We start from the raw sequence: 18,958 nt of genomic DNA on the forward strand, positions 1-18,958 counted from the left end.
TTCTCTCTCTCTTTCTCTCTCAAATAAATCAAATCTAAAAAAAAAAAAAAAAAAAAAAAAAAGCTGTCCTGGATTGGGCAAAGAGCAGATGGTTGACATCTGTGTGGGTGAAAGGAGAGGGGTCTCTGTAGGGGAACAGGGACAAAACAGAGGTGTTCAGTATGTTGTGCACATGTCCTGTTCACTCAGCACAAGCAAGTTTTCCAAATCCATAATTTAGCAGTAGGAAGGGTGAGGCCAGGGAGGAGCAGATTTTGGGCAAAGTGTGGGTGAGCCAAGCTAGTCTACAATACAATCTCCTACTGGCTCTTGGCAGAACTAGCTCTTTCATGGATAGTATTTGTTAGGTAGAACCCTGGAGCCTCTTAATAAGCTACCAACCTACCAACCTTCTGAAAGCAGTGTCAAGACCAGACTGAGATAGACAAGATCATGCTTTCATCTTCGTAGGGAGGGGTGTGGCCAGTCCTAGAAGCTGTTTGTGGAGCAGAAAAATAATGAGATCAGATGCATTTGACATGTGAATACAATTCTCAGGGTTTCTCACTGCTTTTCTTTGAACTTTAAAATTGAGTTTATTTTTCCTTGAAGCAAAAAGAGTGTGATTTCTCCTTAAGTGGTTTGACTGTAACTCCTGTGCCTATTCTCTCTAACATTCATGTTTTATAGCTTACACAGGACACAGGGTGGGTCATCGATATGCCACCGTGGCTGGCACCTGTCCTGTGTTTAAAAACCAGTTCCAGGAACAGAAGATGACTTCTCTCTTGTTTCCTCAGGCCACTTTTGGTCATCTCAGGCAGAAACAAAACATCTCTGCACTGGATTTTTCCTGTGCAGAATCCTGCAATTCAGGAATAGAACATTTCTAGCAACAACAGTGAAAATGTAATGTGTGACAGCTGTGAAGAAGTATTTGCCGCCAGTGGGGGAAAATGCTGTGTACAAAGCAGATTTCTGATGAGCCTATTAATGGGTGTTTGGGAAGCTGAATATGCCACTTGCCACTTTGAGATGAAAGGCCCGAAGCAAATGATGAAATCCTTTCCCTGCCTCCCCAGCAGGACTAGGGCGGTGTAGTGCACAGTCTGCTTTGTGTCTGGAGAAGGCTGAGGCCCAGTGAGGTGGGCTCATGCAGATCTGCTGGCTTCCGGTCAGCCAGGCTGGATGAGGGGACACAGGGCACAGAGGGAATTGTGGGGGTCCGTGGTAGAAGCAGTGGGAGGTCCTGGGCTCAAGGCCTGTAAAGGGGAAGCTCTGGCAGTCAGGATTCAGGATAAGTATCTATGAAATGTCCCCCTTATCTCCGGAGGGCTCTACACCTTCCCTGCTTCTTTATCTGCCTTTTGTGTACACACACACACACACACACACACACACACACGAGGAAGGCCTGGAACTCAGTTTTCTGATTTCTGGAGCTGCCACAAAGCTTTGTTCCCTGTGTTCATGCCCTTCCCCCATGCCTACTGATGCTCATCCTAATTAATTTATTCTCCCTCATTAATGTAGGATAAAAATGCTTCCCCAAATCAGGCACCTCTCGCCTTTCCACAGTGCCTCCATCCTCTCTCCTGAGTCTCATTACCTCTGGGGAGACATTCAGTATGATTTTGTTAACATCCTGGCCTCATCTTAGAAATAATCAAATGTGAATATTCAAATTAATTACCCTCCAGATGGATATCCTGCACACACAAAAAAACTTCACTAACATTAGGGAGTCAGTTACAGTTGTGAAAAACATTGTAAAATCAAAGAAACAGTTTTTTGCCTAATGTATGTGAAGAAAACCTAGGAGAAGTTCTAACAAATTCAGTTCTCAATTGGGAGAAACATTATTTAATACAACATTCAGACAAATGCTCAAACAGGAAAAACCAGGCTCAAAACTGTTTGTTATTTTAGCCTCTGGTTGAGGGAGTTGCTGTGGCACAGTAAGAAAGGCTCTGAAAGGAAGCCAGACAATTGTCCCCTAGTGCCGACACTGTGACTCAGGCAAATCAAGGCTCTGTTTTCCTCATCTATACAATGGGGGCGATGTCATCACTCAGAGCTGTTATGTCGTTCTGTCCTTGACACAGAGATTAGAATTAGAAGTTCAGAAACGTCCCTACTCTCTGAGTGCCTTAGACTCCCTGTCTTAACACAGGCAGAGAGGAGAGCTCTGGTGTCTGGTGTCTCCTCCTCTTATAGAGACACCAGTCTCATCTTAGTGCTCTACTCTCATGACCTTGTCCACACTGGCTTACCTCCCAAAGGTCCCTCCTGCACTTTTACATTGCAGTGCAAGACTTCAACACGTGAATGTTGAGGGGGCACATTCAGTCCTCAACACTCCCCATCATGCACTGAGTTAAGTTGGTATTTCTCAGCCACATGACCAAACCTCCTCATAAGATCACCTCATTCTGACTTTCTGACCCCAGTGCCTGCTCTTCTCCATGACAGTAGTTGTCTGTTCTCACGTGCTTCCACCCCCAGATTGTGAACCCTACAAGGGCAGGCACTATTGAGTCAAACTCAATATCTAAGAGCCAAAAGAATGCATAGTCCAAGGCCAGGCTGTCCCAGTCACGGGTCTTTGGTTGGGTCCCAGAGGCCAGCCCTGAAGCCTTTCTGGTCCATGAAGGATGGACCTCTCAAAATAAATCTCTTGGCCTGAGTAAAGGTCATCTTTCTGCTTGGTGGAACAAATATTTTTCTTGAAATGGAAAATTTGTTTTTCTTTATCTGAGTGTGTACTCTGAGCAGAGTGGAGGGCTGCTGGAGATGGGCATTTCCTATGGAAACTGAGGAAGGGTTCTGAGCCCATGTCTCCTGAGTTATCCCAGCACCTGTCTTGCTCCTGGCTGGTGCTTGACACAAAGCCAGCCAAGGACACTGTCATCAACTTGAAGATGAGATTCCCAGGACAGTGTAACTCCTGTTTTTGGCTCTGTCGTTGAAGTGTCCCTTTGGTTGGGGTTTGCTGACAGAGAGGGAAACATGAAGGGCAGATATAAAATGGCAGACCTGCACCTGTAGGGAAGCAGCCAGCATAGGGAACAAAGGCAAAGCCTGTGGACTTGTGAGGCTTCCCATCTGGTACTGAGTTCACTAATGGTAATATTTTATTTTTATTTTACTTTATTTTATTTTATTTTTTTAAAGATTTTATTTATTTATTCATGAGAGACACAGGCAAAGACATAGGCAGCAGGAGAAGCAGGCTTCCTGTGGGGAGCCTGATGCAGGACTGGATCCCAGGACCCTGGGATCACAACCTGAGCCAAAGGCAGACACTCAACCACTGAGCCACCCAATTATACCAAATTATATATAATTTGATATATTTTTAAAGCTAGAGGCTGTTAACTATTTAAGATATGTGAATAACCTATTGGTTCTAGATAACTCTAATATTTTTAAAGGATGACTAATGGAGTCATAGGAGCCTCTGTAATGACAACATCTACTTGTTCCCATCATGGCTATTTTATCATCCAAGTAAACACTGGACACGGTGGGCAAGGACCCAGCTGAAGTCTTAACTCTACCTTGGTTAGCTTAGTGACCAGGGCCAAGCCATTACCTCTCTGGCCTCTGAGTCCCTGCAGTAAAATGAGGCTAACAACATCTACCATTTCACAAACCTTAATCAAAGGCAAATGAGATCATAAACAAAAAGAACTTTGAAAAATTGTGAAGTTAAAAAAAAAAAAGAAAAATTGTGAAGTGTTGTAGATAGATAAAATGGCTGCTTAATTTATCATGTTCTGTGTTCAAAGAAAGAGGTCAATATATTCGTGGTGATAGAGCCACGGTGACTATCTCAAACACCCCTGACTTCCTCTGCTCAAAAGCCCAGTTGAACCTCCTTGATGTGCCCACAGTCACTAACGGAGAGGTCCATGTTTCACTCAAAGTGATATTTCTGTGCTGTAGTAAGATTCCAGCAGCCTTGGCCTTGGCCTATATCTCATTTTTGCAGATAATTGGAGCATGGTAACTCTTCCTTTGCATTCCCTTTGTCTCCATGAAACCATGAGCCCTGTTATTTCCTTCTTATAGAGTAAAAGCAGGACTGCTCAGGTGTCCTCCCTGGAGTTCCTCAGCAAGTGGTCTGCCCAGCCACCCCTCCACAGACCCTGAGTGGCCCCTGCATTATGGATCTTCTCCTATCCCCAGCTTCTTATCCCCCAGCTTATACCATCTTCTTTGTTGGTCCCAGGAAGGAGGAACATACAGGAAGAGAGTGTGAGCTGACTTCTAACCACTTGCACTCCCATTGGGAAAAGTCAGGAGGGGCTGAACCCAAGGACATTTAAAATACAAATATTTTTAAAAATAAATAAATAAATAAAAATAAAAATAAAAATAAAAATAAAATAAAATATAAATATTTTCATCAAAGTTAGGCTAACATTAAATCATTTCAGAGAATATTTTCTGGAACAATTTTACTGAAGCAATTTGATTCCATGATGATTTTTCACTGTTACACAGATCTTATCTTCATCAGGTTTGTTTTCCATTTAAATTTTACAACAAAGCTTGGAATCAGTTTTTTGTCCATATTATGTGCTACTGACTATAGCTTCTGTTGTAGCAAGTTCTTTTGTGCCTGTTATTGCCACTAATGCAATTCTCTAGGTTAAATTTGCAAGCCTAAATTCCATTATGAAAACTGGATTCTTCATCTTCTTCTTTAAAAAAAAACCTGGATTCTTTTGTCAATAATTTTGTTAAATTATACTACAGGCAGTTTTGACTGTTGCAGTTTTATTCTGATACGATTTTTTCCATCCGTAATAGCCATGGTGAAGTGAACAGGACTGATTGTATGTATTTATTTGTCAACTAATTCATTTTTTAAATTATGATAAATGAAAAAAAATAAAAAATAAAAAAAATAAAAAATAAATTATGATAAATGTTGAAGACAGAAGTAGAGATACAGTAGAAGGACATGGCCTAGAGTCAAAATAGTAGGGATATTCAATATCTCTAGGATGGTAATAACAATTTTTTTAAGATTTTATTTATTTATTTGAGAGAGAGAGTGCACAAGTGGATGAGAGAGGCAGAAGGTAAGGGAGAAGCAGACTCCCCACTGAGCAGGGAGCTCAATACATGGCTCAATCCCAGGATCCTGAGATCATGACCTGAGCTGAGGTGAGCCAAAGACAGACACTTAACCAACTGAGCCACTCAGGTATCCCTGGCTATAACAATTCAAAACAAAATTAAAAAAAAAAAAAAAAAAAAACAAGGGTTGGTGAGAATGTGGAAAAATTGGAACCCCTCGTGTATTGCTGGTAGGAATGTAAAATTGTGCAGCCACTATGAAAAAGAGTTTGGAGGTTCCACAAAAACTTAAGCATAGAATGACCACATGACCCAGAAATTCTGCTCCTAGATATATATTTAAAAGGACTGAAAACAGGTATTCAAACAAAAACTTGTAATCAAATGTGCACAGCAGCACTGTACACAATAGCCAACAGGTGGAAATAACCCAATGTCCATCAGCTAATAAATGGATAAAGAAAATGTGATAGGTAAGGCATACAATGAAATATTATTCTGACACAGAAAGGAATGAAGTACTGGTCCATGTTACAACATGGATGAACCTTGAAACTTTATGCTAAGTGAAAAATCACAAGACAAATAGTCACATATTCAATGATTCCATTTATGTAAAATACCCAGAATATGTAGTTCCATAGGAACAGGAAGCTGGTAAGTGGTTGCCAGGGGCCACAGGGAAGCAAGAATGATGAGTGGCTGCTTAACACATATGAGGTCTCCTTTGGGAATGAAGAAATGTTCTGGAACCAGACAGAGGTGATGACTATGCAGTATTCCCATAGTACCAAATGCCATAGTATCGTGCACTTTAAAATGGTTAATTTCCTGTTATGGGAATCTTACGTCAAAAAAATAGTGAGGCAAAGTGATGGGTTGCACAAAATGTGCTACTGTAAGGCCAGTAAAAATCATTGACCAGGAGTCATAAAAACTCTACTTTTCTAGATTTCTTTTTTTAAAGGAAACAGCACAAACTCTTGTATGTGATGAAGTTTACATTCAGAAAGCTGGGTGTGTGAGAGAGAACACCACTTGAGCAAGTAAGGTGCCTGTTTGTGATCTATACTGTGTTACAGGAGAAGCGAAAGCTTCAAAGTTAATGCATTTGGGAATTATGGGAAATGCTGAGGTGGGACCAAGGACAGAAAGAAGAGACTTTGAAAGAACTAGGTGGGAATATGATAGTTTGGAGAGGCTTGTGGGATATCGGGGGCACTGAAGAAGCCTCTTGAAGCAAAGATGAGGCTAGGCCAAGACCTGGTAGGGAACATTTGTCACTTTCTTGGTGCCCCACATCCATTCTTCCTCTCCAAGCACACACACATTTCCTTTTGGGAAAGTCCTTCTCTCCCATTGCATGCAGGCAATGGCATGGAGATGCCCTGACCCCACCCATAATTACCTTCTTCAAGACAGCCCATTCCTGGGGCATTGCCTCCTGGGGAGCTGCTGACTGCGTAAACAGCACATTTGTGCAGCAGCCCCAGTTTCTTTCCCGGAACCTGACCTCTTTGAGCCTGGTCCTCCAACCTCCTGTCCATTTGGCGAGCACCCCAGCATTGTCCCTCCTCAAGTTAGTTGGGGGGTGGATTGTGTTACTTTAACCAAAACATTTTGTCTGAAACAAACATAAAATTTTAGCCAAGGAGTAACTGCTGCTGAGCATCTGTTTCACTGGAAGGGACCTGCTAGGAAGGAGGGGTGGCGGTGGGACTCAGTCTCTGATGCCATATGTGTGCCAACCTTGTGCCAGTTTGCTGGAGGGCTGCTGGTGAGAATCAGAGGGAATGACAGCTAAGTCTGGATTCAGTGGCTATAAAGTAGTTTGACATCATCTAAAAACCCAGGTCCCATAGGAAAGAATTGATTAGTTACCCACAGATTGAGGGCAAAGATAAGCGTTAGTATGCTTTTTTCCAGCTCTTTTGTAAACAGCCTGCCAACCATCTGTCCTTGCTAGTGTGAGCTCTGTCTGCCTGAAGGCAGTGTGAGTGAGTGAGTGTGTGTGTGTGTGTGTGTGTGTAGGGACGTGAGTGAGAGGGAGGTCCAGATTTTCCCTGGTGGGCTTTCCCATTGGACAATTCTGTTAGGCTAGCCAGGTGTTACAAATAGATTCAGAAGGTAAGGACCTGCTGGCCTCTACATTTTGTTGTGGTCTAGCTTCTTTCTTAGTAATATTTGTTTATTTATAACAACCATTTATTAATCACTGGCCATGGCACAACATTGGATAAACTAGTATATGTGTTAGTACAGAAGACATCGCCTCTGCTTTCAGGGAGTTAGGAGTAAAACATGACCAGATGCTAACTCTAAGAATAGCTTTTTTTTTTTTTTTTTTAAGAATAGCTTTTTTAAAAATGTAGAGATGCATGCAAATTAGTGTAGTAAAAACTGAGTATTAAAATGTGAAACAAGCTATAAAGTTTTACTGTAGGATGTAAATACCTGAATAACAGAGAGATAAAGCATGTTTTTTTAATAGGATAAGTAAAAACTGTAAAGATGTCAATTTTTCCCCAAGATAATGTATAAGTTTGGTGTGTTTCCAATTAGAAATCCCAAAATTTTCCCAGAACAAGCTAATCCTGTAATTCATCTGGAAAATAAAATGCCAAAAATCTGGCAAGAAAATTTTGAAAAAGAAAAGGAGGCCCACACTGTGGGCCAATGCTCAAAATAGTCCATAAAGCTATATTAATTAAGGCAGAGTCATATTGGCACAAGAATAGACAAATAGATCAATGAATCAAGAAAAGAAAATATAGAAAAATATCTTTAAAAAAAAGAAAAGAAAAATATCTAAATATTTAATTGGGAACGTGGTATAAAAGATGACAGTTGAAATCTGTAGGGAAAGGATGAACCATTTATGGTGTAAAGTCAAGTGGCTGTCAGGAAAAAATGAATTAGATCTTCACTTTGCACCTTTTACAAAATAAGAGGATTTAAGGGTAATACATTTTTTAAAACTAGAGGCATAATAGAAGGAAATATTGGAGAATATATTTAAGATTAGGTGCTAGAATAACTCCTTTTAAAACAAAATGTAAAACATAAAGCTTTTAGTAGAAAAATCTAACAAATTTGGGGCACCTAAATCTGGCTGGCTCAGAGGAATGTGTAACTCTTGATCTTGGGGCCATGAGTTCAAGCCCCATGCTGGGTGGAGAGATTACTTTTAAAAACATATCTTTTAAAAAGAGAGAGAGAGAGAAACTAACAAATTTAACCACAAGGTATGAAAGTTATATAAGGTGGGTGGGGGGTGGGGGTGACTGGGTGACGGGCACTGAGGGGGGCACTTGATGGGATGAGCACTGGGTGTTATTCTATATGTTGGCAAATTGAACACCAATAAAAAATAAATTAAAAAAAAGAAAGTTATATAAGATAAAATTAAAATATACAATAAACTGGGAGAAAGCCTTTGCAACATATAATAGAAAATGATGGGTGTAGGAGTGATAAGAACAGTACCTACAAATCGATTGGAAAAAGATAAAAATGTAACAGGAAAATGGACAAAGGGTACAGTTTACATAAGAGAAATGAATGACTAGTAAACCTATGAATCAAGAATATGCAAATTCAAGTAAGAAACTTGCTTACCGCAGATTGGATCCATCTTTAAAAACACAAATTGAAGTTAAATACCCATATTTTACCCATCAAGATGGCCAGAATGTAAAAGATTGACAATGCTAATTGTTGATGAGGGTGAGGAAGACAGGTACTTCCATGCAAAACTGTTGGGAATGTAAATTGGTCCATCTGTCTTGAAAGACAGTTTGGTGGTGCCCTAATTTAAAATGCACACAGTGCTCAGTTCTATGTCTCTAGGCCCCCTAGGAGATACCTCTCTTCATTGGGTAGTTGAGCCCTAGCTCCTTTACAGCATGATACCAGGCTTCTAAGGAGATAAAAGCGGAAGCTGCCAGGCTCTGCTTGAAAGGCCAGACCCAGAGTAAAGCAGATTCCTCCATGTTCACTTTCCAGCATCTCTTAAGTGCTTATATGGTTATATAAATTTCAAAATACCCTATTGTTTTGGTCCATATTTCCTCCTTGACCTAAACCATGTAACTAACTCCACTCATTCTAATTGTTTTTTTTTTAAAGATTTTATTTAGTTGACAGAGAAAGAGAACACAAGCAGGGGGAGGGGCAGAGGGAGAGGGAGAAGCAGACTCCTCACTGAGCAGGGAACCCAATGTAGGACTCGATCCCAGGACCCCAAGATCATGACCTGAGCCAAAGGCAGTGGCTTAACTGACTGAGCCAACCAGACGCCCCACTGGTTTTTCTTTTCTTTTTTTTTTTTTTTTTTTAGTTTTTCATGTGATCTGTAGGTAACTCATAAACAAATGAAAACACACAGCAAAACTTCACCATGGTAAAAAGTGTCTAAAAATGCGATGCGATAAACACTGGTGTTGTGTTATTGTAAAGTTGATTGAAAACAGTGCTTTATCAGTAGGTGGTATTGTCATAAAATTAAAGATTGTAAAATGCCCACTATGCACAACTGACCCTACACCGAAGTGAGAATATGCCAGGTAATCCTGAGACAGTCACTTATTCTCATGCATACACGTGCATGCACACACACGGACACATGTGCACCATCAGGATTTTCTCTGAGAATGGTGCTGGATCACCTGGAAAGAGGACAGTAACCAAACAGCAGTCATGCTATAGCCCAACTCATTTGAGAATGTATATTTTTTTGTATATTCTTTTATTGGAGTTCGATTTGCCAACATATAGTATAACACACAGTACTCATCCCGTCAAGTGGATGTATATTATTTTTTAAGTGTATCTGTGCCTTCTCAGATTTACTAAGGGGAAGTGTGTGGAGTACCCTGGGAGAGACACAAAGATAAATGAGCCTGGCTCCTGCAGGTGATGGGAAGGAATGTGCTTGAAAAGAGCCCTCATGTCAATCAAGCCCTCTGGCTGCCAGGATAGAGCTCTGCCGAGGGGTCCTTTGCCAGGGGACACAGAGGTGGGGCAGCTCCCCTAGTAGCCTGATTGGATAACCACCTGTGTCATCATTCCATGGGAAGTCTGTAACCAGCCCAGAGAAAAATTTTATTTTATTATTTTATTTTATTCTTCCATCATTTTCTGAGATTATATTGTATTTAAAACAAGATCAGAAGATACATATATGAGACTGAATTCATATTTCTTCTGTTTAACCTCAGCACGTTTCTATTTTTAATTTATATTATAAACTAAATTTTCTTTGAATTTCCCTCTGGGAGCAACCAGGAATTTGGCTTCTTGGATCACTTGTCTCCCCCTATGCATAATTTTTTGACCAAAACCCTTTATAAATCCTACATCTAAATCTTGTGTAATACTGGGTTGTCCAGTTGATGTTATTTTTATAGGCTTGCTTTTTGTTGCTCTCATAATCTCCTCATCTCTTTTATTTTTTTTTATTTTTTATTGGTGTTCAATTTACTAACATACAGAATAACCCCCAGTGCCCATCACCCATTCACTCCCACCCCCCGCCCTCCTCCCCTTCTACCACCCCTAGTTCGTTTCCCAGAGTTAGCAGTCTTTACGTTCTGTCTCCCTTTCTGATATTTCCCATACATTTCTTCTCCCTTCCCTTATATTCCCTTTCACTATTATTTATATTCCCCAAATGAATCCTCATCTCTTTTAAATGCTTCTGTTTTCCAAATGCCATGGCCTCTGCACTAAGATTTGCACCTGTGGTGTCATGCTGGCAAATGGCTTCATGTCCCAAGGTCTTAAAATACTCTTTCCTCTCCTCCCTACACTCACAGAGGAAGTTCGTCTGGGAACTGGCTTGCTTAAGATGATCACTTCTCTTCAATTTGTGGAGACTTATTATTTTTAAAAAACAGTAAATCTGGTAGAATTTAAGGAAGGTTTTTAGGATCAACTGGTATGATAGAAATAATAGGCATGAATTGGGAAGCAGGTTAAGGTAAACCCTTAAGAAAATGCTCACCATGGCATGCCTGGGTGGCTTGGTCAGTTAAGCCTCTGACTCTTGGTTTAGGCTCAGGTCATGATCTCAGGGTCCTGGGATCAAGCCCTGTGTCAGGCTCGCCACTCGGTAGGGAGTCTACTTGTCTCCCTCAACCCCTCCCCCTGCTCTTTCTCTTTATCTCTCTCTCTCTCCCCCACCCCCCAAAAAAATAAATAAATCTTCTAAAAAATCTTTTTTAAAAATCTGTATTATCTACAGATTACAGAGATGTAGGATGGATGTCATTACCATATTTTATGTTCTATGACTCAAGTGTACGCAGAACACAAATCTGGCCAACCACCAGGCCTGGGCCTCCAAGCTGAGCAAGAGCAACCAGTGGCAGTTCAGGAAATGGGATCATCCTGCACTGTGGTTGTGAACTAGAATCATTTCTTAGTTGTAACAGAATGCCTTGTTTTCCCAGTAATTAACTAGTTTGAGGTTTTTGCATTTACTCCCAGGAACCAGCGTCACTCCGTGTGTTCATGAAGGACAGTTGTCAGGGTGGTGTCATGACTTGCTTAAACTAGACAAGCCTTTATCCTTCATCTAACCCAACAAATATTTACACTGCTTCCCTTCCAGGACATTCTCCAGAGGGTACACAGCACCTCATAACACACACACAAGGCACCTACAGGCTCTTGGGAAAGCTTGCTGCCCTTCCCAGTGTAATGGAGAGCAGGTGGTTTGGTTAACATGGTGACCACTGTGGCTGGGGCCTGTCTTGTTAGAGGAAGGCAAAAAAGTGAACATTTAGTGAGTGTAGGCAGCGTGATAGCTGTTTTATATACATTAGCTCATTTGATAATGAGGCTAACCCCGTCAAGTAGCATGTGGTCAAAATGTATAACTTGCTTTCTTTTTAATCTACATTACAGCAACAACCCATATTGAATTGCTTAACACTGTAAATTTGAAATCCTGCCTGAATAAGCATGTCCTGATGATTTCTAACGCTAGTCTGATACGGGGTGTATTAGTAAATGGGGAAAGGAGGTAAATCATGGCATGAATGTAAGGTAAAGAAAATCCCATATTTATACTTTAGTATGCAAAACTTGTCAGGAAAAAAACTCAAATAGGTTGAAAGATTTTGGCTCAAAAATTTTTCCATGTGTTGTTCAAGGAGTGTGGGAGAATTGACCTTTCCTCTCCTCCTCTCTTAGATACATTCCACCATTGATCTGGGGGAAAAGTGGACACATCCAAACAGCCTTGTATGGGAAGATGGGAAGGGTGAGGTCACCACACCCGTACGGGCACCGCAAGTTCATCACCATGTCCGACGGAGCCACTTCAACCTTTGACCTCTTTGAACCCTTGGCCGAGCACTGTGTTGGAGGTAAGCTACTCTAGGTCTACAATGTGGCCCATTGGTCAGTGAGGGAGCACAGTGTACATGCTCCTGTCACTGGCTCAGCATCACACCCAGGGGCTGGTAGGAAGCCTCCTGAGGTACATCATTCAGGGACAGCCCGCAAGGATTCACACCATCATGTGCTTGCCAGTCACTACATAGGGCCCCTCAGACAGCATTGCTGAATGTAGTTAGTCCTCCCATGACATACAGAAGCTTGGTGTGAGGGGATGAGGGAGAATGTGGAGCCCAGGTCCTGCAGGACCAGGCCTCTGCTTTGATGACAGCAATAGAAGCCAGACTCTTCTAAGTGCTTTGTAGATACTATTATCCCAGTTAAGCCTTATAGCAACCCTGAGAGGTTGATGCCTTATTATCCTGACTCTACTGATAAAGAAGATAAAGCTCAGAAATTCGGGATAGGCCAATCTTGTTTGTTGGTAATAGCAGATGGTGGAGGCTCTCAGGTACCCTCTGCATACATTCCATGGATGAAAAGACACATTTGGGCCCATTTATGCAGGGGTTTGGGATACCTGTCTGTCAGAAACCACTCTGATTACTGTTGCTGCTGGAATTTGGCATTGCTCTGTCCATTCTATATAGTGAGCACCTGTTATAAAGAGCTTTGCAGTGAGGAAGTAGAGTTAGGATGGCAGCTGCCTCTGCTGCTCTTATAAGAGGAGGACATGTCTTTTCAGTTCTGTAGTATGCAAAGCACCAAGGTTTGGGGGGATTCGGGGTTTTATTTTTAAGATTTTATTTATTTATTTATTCAGAGAGAGAGCATGCATGCATGCACAAGTAGGGTGGGAAAGGCAAAGGGAAAGAGAGAGAGAGAGAGAGAATCTCAAGCAGACTCCCCACTGAGCATGGAGCGCAATGAGGAGCGTGATCTCACGACCCTGAGATCATGACCTGAGCCAAAATCAAGAGTCTGACGACAACTGACTCAGCCACCCAGGTGCCCCAAGGCACTTTGGTTTTTACAGGAGCTTGGTAACTACTTGGGAGGAATTCCAGTAAACCTCTTGCACCTTTCAGTTCTTCACAGTAATCAGCACTGCCAATTAGCTAATGACAAAGGTTTAAGTTGATGTTCCCTTTGCCTAGAACACTCATCCCCATGGCTGCCTCCTTCTTGTCATTCGGGTCTCAACTCAGATGTCACCTCCTCAAAGGGATGGCCCTTGCCTCCATTCACTAGTGTTCTCTTCCCAGTAAATCCATCACACCTTCCTGCTTTAGCTCTTCATGACACCTGCCACTCCCTTGGAAGGTAGTTCATGGTCATGATAGAAAATTCAAAAGTTACCTTTAAGATACACAGAGAAAGTCTAAGTCTTTCTTCTACTCCTACTCCCTACCCAAGCACCTCCCCCATGGTATCCACTGTTCGGTTTCTCATGTATTATTCTGGAGCTAGTGGATGCATTTCTAAATATAGATATCTTTTCCCCTCCCTGCAAATGGCAGTATATCATAACCCTTTTCTGCACCTTGCTTTTCTTCCACTTAATACATGTTAGAGAGCTTGCCCTATCAGTCAGTATATGCAAAGATGTCTCTCATTATTTTTAAGGGCTACATAACATTTCATCACTTGGATGTGCAATCATTTATTTAACCAGACCCCTGTTTCTGGGCATTTAGCATGTGTTCATTCTTTTGCCATTATCACCTCTACTGTACACATCTTGTTCTGTATGTGTACAGGTGTATCTGTAGACAAATACCTGGAAGTGAAATTCCTTGATCAAAGAAGCCTGTGTAGACACTACTTTTCATTTTTCTATTTGTTCATTCCATCATTCATACAGAAATTAGGAGTAAGGTTTGGAAACTTGTACAGTGGTAATTTTAAACCTGCTGAATCTAATAATAAAAAAATTGAGATTTAAATTGTTTTCATTTCATCTTTCTAGTAATTTTTATCATATTTTTCAAAATTAGCTGTGCACGATCAGATATTTTAAAAACTGACCCTTCACCATAAATAGTTTGAGAACCACTGATCCAGACAACTCCATCTGGAAGGGAAAGATGCTCTTCCCCAGAGAATTGAGTGAAAAGATGCATGTCAGGTTCCCTCCTACTGTTTTCTCCGCCAGTGATGTATAATTGTGGCCCTTTATCTTCACTATTCATTGGATATGTTGGGATCTCTTTCTTCACCCTGTAGATGACATTACCATGGTCATCTGCCCTGGCATCGCCAATCACAGTGAGAAGCAATACATCCGCACCTTTGTCGACTACGCCCAGAAAAATGGCTACCGGTGCGCCGTGCTCAACCACCTGGGCGCCTTGCCCAACATTGAGCTGACCTCACCGCGCATGTTCACGTATGGTAAGTACAGGCATGGCCAAGTGGAATCCCCCTTATTGTTGTCTTCAGTACAAGCATGCTGTTACTTCTGTTCTGCTTTCCCTTTCTGGGTTCAGAATTTATGCCCATGTAGGGAGGCAGTGGGGCACATGGTTATACCATCAGCCAGTGGGTACTGGGATTTATGATGCCATACTTCCCATTAGCCTTTCAGATGGGTACCTGAGCCATGCCCAGCTCATCATGCCTCCAAGAGACAGAGTGCAAGTAACAGGGGCGGGTCTTCCCCACCGCCCCCTGCAGGTAGGGAGGTGTCAGAGCAGGACCAGGAGCCCCATAGCCAGTGCCCTGTATCACACTGCACCATCCTCAGAACTCTTGTGACTGGCCAGCAAGGGTCGTGAGGAGGCACGTGCATGTCTGTGGGAAGGGATTCTGGCACATCGACAACTCATAGGATTTCAAGTTCCTTCAAGAGAGGAATTGGATCTCATAATTGAGACAAATGCTTCTTGCCTTTATTGAAGTCCTGCATTAGCTCTGTCTTCTGGACTGCCGGTTCTTGATTCTTATTTAAGTTTCCCTTCATATTATACATGCACACATAAATAACAAACACATAAAATATGTGAGTATGCACAAACATTGGGGTTGTTTATAACCAGATAAATTATTATGAGTTTTAATGGGAAACAACTGAAAATCACATCTATAATCTCACCATAACTATAATTTTCTATTTGTTTATTTTCCCATTATTTTATCTGTGTGTATGTAGTTTTTATTTAGATGCAGTCATAGTATGTATATCTGTGATGGCTTAATTTAAATAATCTTATATTCACTAGCATAAAGGTGCATAGTTGTTACATTTAATCTTTTTAAGAGCCACATTGCTGTTATTCCCCCATTATAATTTATCTAACCATTCCTCTTTGGAGTCCATTTAGCTTATTTAGAGTTTTTCAGCATTCTAAATAATGATGCTATAAATATCTTCTGCATAGAATTTGTTTTTCTCTTTAATGACTACTTTGGGCTGAATTTCCAGGGCTAGAATTTCAAAGGCAACATTCTGGATGCATATTTGTACATATTGTCACATTGTACTCCAGCAAGGTTGTTCCGGTGTATGCTGCTACTGGTGATGTGTAGGGCACAGATAGGGAATCATGAGCGGGGGTACCTGCTCCGTGCCAGCCTGGCTGCCTCGCGCCCTGCTGCTTCTCTGCACTCACTCCCACAACTAAAGACACCATGTTACAGACTCTTCTGTTCAACAGTTTGGTGAGTGGCCCGAAGATATAGGTGAAGATCCAGATTTACAGATAAGTCAGGCACATTGTGAGTATGTGGGAGACAGGATTACGTCCAAAAGGCAGACATGGGCAGAATCTTACAAAAATGAAAACAATGTGGGGAATGATTATAAGGTCCTGAACTTGGATATAAAAATCCATCTATACAAGTTGAAGATGGGGAGACATGGCTTGGCCTTAGGACCTGAGACAGAGACAGACTTGGGAGGGCTCTCTAATAGCACGATATACCAAAAACAAGACAAGAAATGCCAGTGAGGGCACTTAATGTGTGCCTGAACCAAAGCTGATGTCTCGTGCAGACATAATCCCTTTAATCTCCACAGCAACCAGCGAGACACTTAGTGAAATTGTGATGAAAAGGCACACAGAGGCACAGAGAGGTTAAATCATCGGGCAAGGCAGAGAGCCAGGGAGCAGGAGAGCTAAGATGAGAGCCTGGGGCTGGCTCCCATCTCAGAGCTGGGAGAAGCTCTGTGTGTGTGTGGCCCAGGTCCCCACCCTGGGAATGCTGTGCTAGGGACCCCAGGGGGAAGGGACAGTAGATTGGGAGACATCTGCGCACACGCCAGGGAAATTGGGTGAGGAGAAAAGAAGAGTAGGCTCAGTGTGGCACAAGGTCACAGAGACAGGACCCTGGCCTTGCTGCTGACTGGTGGTTTAGCCTTGAACAGCTTACTTAACGTTCCAGATTCCTCAACAGCCCCAAATGGGGGTTTACAATTTTACACTTAAACATGGGTTACTAAGGACTTAGCAAGCAGCTGAGCGCCTACCATATAGTAGCTGTTCACTAAATGTTCGGTTTATTCTTATCCAGATACTTGCAGATCTGTTCCTATCCAGATACTTGCAGATCTGAGCAAGGGATGAGCCATGCTCTCTGTGGCCCAGATAAATATGTTCCTTCAGTAAATAATCACACCACAGTGGGGTGGGTGAGGTGGCAGCGAAGGGAAACCAGCATGTCTCCGTAGGCAAGCAGTGGTATTGTGGTAGGATTGTTCTGGAAACAGTATTTGAACTGGGTCCTCAGGGTCCCAGGGGTTGGAGCTCATAAACAGAAGGGAGTGGGCTCTGGGGGTGGTCGGCATGCACAGCTGCCTCTTAAGAGCATGGTATGTCTAGGCTGGTGAGCTGACTCCCAACGAGGAGAACCCACTGGGCCAAGTCAGCCCTTCTAGGGAGAGCTCAGCCCCACAGGTTTGCAGTCAGTTAACTGCTTCCTTTCATTTATTGTTGTTACTGTTTGTTCCATCAGAATTTTAGAAGAGAATTCCTATAGTTTGCTGTATTCCTGTATTTGTCCAGAAAGGCGGATCTTCTATGTTCTAGAAGATATGTTTCCCCTGCAGTTTTTAAAAAAACCTTTCTGTTAGAGAAAATGTTCAAAATACAAAAGTGGGGAGAACAGTAAAATGAGCCCAAACAAACCCCTGTGTGCGCACCACTCAGCATCAACGGTTACTCCACTTATAGCCAGTCTCATTTCATCCATAACCCCCTTCCTGCCCTTTCCTTCCTTTTCAGAGATTATTTTGGAGCTCGTCCTAGAGAGCCCTTCCTTCCATCTGCGACTATTTTAGTGTAGGATGCTAAGCGACGCGGACTCTTTGTAAACTGTTTTAATTTGCTAGGAGCTCTAACAAAATATCACCGTCTGGGTGGCCTAAACTACAGACGTTTGTCTTGTCACAGCACTGGAGGCTGGGAGTTCAAGGTCAAGGTGTGGGCAGGCTTGGTTTTCTCTGAGCTTCCCTCCTGGGCTTGTAGGTGGCCGTCTCCTCCTTGTCTTATATGCCCATGTGTGTGTATCTCCCTCTATCTGTGTCCTGGTCTCCTCTTATAAAGACACCAGTCAGGCTGAATTAGGGCTCAACCCAACTGACCCTGTTTCAACTTAATTATTTCTTTAAAGCCCCTTTCTCCAAATACAGTCATATTCTGAGTCAGCGGGGCTAGGACTTCAACAGATGAATTTGTGGTGGACACAGTTAAACTCATAAAATAACATAAGCACAACACCACCATCACACCTAAGACACCAGCATTCCTTAATAGCAGTTCTGTTTCTCCAGCTGACTTCTTTGTTTTTTTCTTTTGTAATTACTTGGTTCAGGATCAAAATCAGTTCCATACATTGCTGTTGGATGGTAGGTTTCTTGAGCCTCTTACTTATTTTTTTAGTGTTACTGTCCCTCCCTCTTTCTTCCCTTCCTCTACTTTTCAATAGAAAAGGAAAAAGAAAGCAGAGCCATCTTAAGCCTTTTTTAAATCTCCTTCCCTGCACTTTTCATAGATCCCTCAACCAAGTCAGCCTCGTCCATGAGGGAGGACCGGATGAGACATTGTGGGGGCTCTGGTTCCCAGGACATGCTGCAGAGTGTATGCCGACACCAGGCACTGGCCTGAGCTCTGTATGGACAGCCCTTCTCTGGTCTTCACTTAGCTGCATCTTGTCGTTTGGGTCTCGGCTAAGATGTCACCTTCTCGGAGAGTCTTTGTCCCCTGCCCTCACCCCTTAATCATTCTCTAATCCCGTGTCTCCCCGACTCTATTCCATGGGAGCCAGCAGTCTTTATGCTCCCTGGTGTGGCTCCCCATGCCCCGAATCCTGCTCATCCTCTAGAAAATGCTCACTCTGCCAGGGCTGACTGAGGACTGAGGTGAGAGATGTGAAATGATCGTTTGTAAAGTGATTTGGCAAACCACATCTCAAACACGAGAGCCTTCCCTTGTGCAAGCTGCACTGCTCTTGAGCAGATGGCAGGCCATCAAGTCACCGTGAATACCCCTTTTGGGCCTTTTGAGACTGATCTTGACCAGAGGAAAACTAAACAGGGTGTGAACAA

General features: G+C 42.4%; 1 protein-coding gene across 2 annotated transcripts in view; it reads left to right on the forward strand.

Annotated features, from left to right (window-relative positions):
- Positions 1 to 18,958, forward strand: part of ABHD2 (abhydrolase domain containing 2, acylglycerol lipase) — a 103,158-nt gene that overhangs the window by 47,970 nt on the left and 36,230 nt on the right. For both annotated transcript variants that reach the window (XM_077871908.1, XM_077871913.1), the window contains exons 4-5: positions 12,268 to 12,443; positions 14,641 to 14,808. In XM_077871908.1, the coding sequence (XP_077728034.1) occupies positions 12,268 to 12,443; positions 14,641 to 14,808 (344 nt within the window). The remainder of the gene's footprint in view (positions 1 to 12,267; positions 12,444 to 14,640; positions 14,809 to 18,958) is intronic.

This window comes from Canis aureus, chromosome 2, assembly GCF_053574225.1.
Source record: "Canis aureus isolate CA01 chromosome 2, VMU_Caureus_v.1.0, whole genome shotgun sequence".
Classification (NCBI taxonomy): Eukaryota; Metazoa; Chordata; class Mammalia; order Carnivora; family Canidae; genus Canis; species Canis aureus.